General features: G+C 33.9%; 1 protein-coding gene across 1 annotated transcript; it reads right to left on the bottom strand.

Moving 5' to 3' along the window:
- Positions 1–1471: 1471 nt before the first annotated feature.
- LOC133174770 (uncharacterized) lies at positions 1472–2956 on the bottom strand. The gene has a single exon (XM_061309865.1). The coding sequence runs from the start codon at positions 2954–2956 to the stop codon at positions 1472–1474; it is 1485 nt and encodes a 494-aa protein (XP_061165849.1).

Raw genomic sequence — 2956 nt, forward strand, 5'->3', positions numbered from 1 at the left:
GCGGTAAAATGTATGTCCTAGTATCGGTTTTGGAAGTTCATTTCTTTTCTTTTTCTTTTCTTTTTCCCCCTTTTTTCGGGGGGGGGGGGCAAAAACTGCGATCTTTTCACATATCATGATGGAGGTGGGTTATATCCTTTACTCGGGGCACGGCTTATTCTAATTTATTCCTTAAGATTTCCCAAAGCACATTTCAGTATCTAATTATTTTTTGGAAGGGGCATATATTTCAATTTCAAAGTATATATAAATCTGTTCTCCAACAATTAAGTTTCATCGTCTGTGTCTGTATCATACCGAGCAGTCTATATATCTGTTCGATGGTGTAATGTTACCAGCTTGGTCGGTCTAAAAAAAAAAGTGTCCCTAAAACAAATCCAGTCTGCAGTCACAAAAGTCACAGCACTTTTCAAATAAAAAATATATTTTTCTATATTTTAGAATATGGTAAAGATCTATTGAGTGAATGCTCTTGCCAAAAGACGATTTAATGAAGCACCTCAAATTAAGCATGTTCCTGTCCACAAAAAAACCCCACAATACAAAAACAAAAAAACAAAACAAAACAACGCAAAACAAACAACAAACGAACAAAAAAAAAAAACATATTACAACTGGTAAGGAAAAATAAAATAGTTTTAAAGAAAGACAATGCATCCTTATTATTAAAATGTGTTAAATGTTATTAGTGAAATTTCTGAAAATGAAAAACAGACCCATATAAAACCAATGCTATTTTTTGCTCTTTTTCTCCTAATACTAAAACAAAGTAATTAATTTGTTTTCGTTGAAAAAGACAAGATCGGTCGATTGTAAAGGACACAGGCTTACGATAGCATAAGAACAGTAAAATAAAGGATATACTGCATTAACATAACTGACAGTGATTTCGTGTTTCAATCAGCAGATTGAATGAAAATTCTTTATTTTTACTTAATATACACACCTAACTTTTTGTTTTTTGATTATTTCTGAATTAATTTTGCACAAATGGTATTGAAAAGGCTCTCCGGTCTTTCCATATTTTAGTGAAAGACTTAGTACAAGTAAATTGTGAAGAAAGGTTTTGTTAATTGGTGTAAAAGGCTTGATGTGTGCTTCTACATACTTAAAAACATTTCCACCAAAAATTCATTTAATGTTTTGAGATTTAACACTTCCTGCTGACATTAAGTACACAAACATACATGAACACAACACTCATGCAAACACTACACATAGTTAAAATACATTATAATTTGTGGACAATATTTTTATAAATTATTGATTTACTTATTTTTTTAACTTTTTTCAAGGTGGTTCTGTCTGTTGATATGTCTGAACACCGCAACTTGTTGTCGTCCGATGATCCAACCCAGAGAAGTTGAGATCTGTCATCATAACTCAGACTCCTGGGAAGTATTATACCGTGTTCTTTAGTTAGTAATAAAGAAAAAAATGCCATCCTTGTCAATCATCTGCACTGTTCTTGTTATGGAATCGCTATCAGGATGTTTGATAGCGAATCTGTGCATATTCCCCAAGGCTCCACACTTAGTTGGGAGTCAATTGTTGGTCCGTAGTAACTGAAGCGATAATTTCCTTTGCGGTCTGTCACAACTAAATATGAATATTCATAATAATTCCCGTAAATCTGGTCAGAAACAATAGCATCTCCGTTTTGATTCTCTGTGATAAGCTCAGGATTATTATAAAGTTTCTGACCACTGACAATATCAAACATGATGACTCTGACCAGTTGCTCAAATCTATTAAATACCATTATAAAAGCTTCTTCACATTTGAAATATAAATGATCACAACTTTTCATCAGGACAAGCAGATTTCCGGAGGCTGAAGAGCAGTAAATATTCCATGGTTTCTCTACTTCAAATATGTTCATAAATATAATTTTTGTTTCGTTGTCCTTACAAAGTTTGGTGATATTAAAATCCAAGTCTATATAAATTAGTTCTCCACTTGGGCTCACTGTCTGGGAACAACAAGAGGCATTTTGTACATCTGTCCGATGGTGTAAAATGCTACCAGTAGAGTCGACCAAGAAAAGATTCGTGCCATAACCACTTACCCAGATCCGGTCTGACGTCACAAAAGAAATACTAATTCTGCAGCTGGTGCATGGAATAGTGATAGTATTATGTAATACTGGTCTAGTCACAAGTCTCAGAAGTCGGTCATTTTCCACCCGTCTTTTTCTGGTCTCAATAAAGTGGACTTTTCCTAGTAATCTACTCATTTCCTTTAAGTTCATTTCATTTTGTAAGGAAATAACAAGGGTTTTTGGAATGCCCTTCATCCTGGGAATGAATTTCCTTTTTATAAATGATAAAAATTGAACTGGTTTATTAGTTGACTGTTCAAAACCGAAAACATATGTCTCTATACCTTTGATTGTTCGTCTTGATTTTTGAAATTTCGAATTCAAGTAAATGAATATTTCTTTGGTATCTTTTACCGCTATGTCTATCAGAGTCTTTTGCGTCTGAGCTTGTGATGTCATTTTTAACTGGAGTTGAGTCAGAGCTGATTGACACTTACCATAATCAGATTTTATTTCAGCCATGATGGCATGGTTGTACAGTAGCAGTTCGCTCCTGATATCAACAAATCTGTTCCAGCTTTGTTGTCTTTGAGTTTTATAAGCAATTGTAATGTCCAATATTTTATGTCTGTGATGATGATCATTACATTTCTCACAAATTGGATGTTCACACGATTGACACAAGTATTTGTAGTTTCTGTCTGAGTGTCTCTCGCAAGACTCCGGTATCATAAAGTCCTCATTTCTTAAGCAGTCAATCACTACATCATGGTATTTGCCATCGAGGTCGGTCACATGTTTTTCTTTACAAAGAACGCATAGATTTCCTTTACACGTTTTGCAGTAGTATTCTTTGTTAACCTGACAATTTGAACATTTTGGTACCTTTAAGGTTGTGTTGAGAGAGATTTCCAT

This window comes from Saccostrea echinata, unplaced genomic scaffold, assembly GCF_033153115.1.
Source record: "Saccostrea echinata isolate AGI-Se365-2 ecotype Australia unplaced genomic scaffold, CSIRO_AGI_Sech_v1 ptg000059l, whole genome shotgun sequence".
Taxonomy (NCBI): Eukaryota; Metazoa; Mollusca; class Bivalvia; order Ostreida; family Ostreidae; genus Saccostrea; species Saccostrea echinata.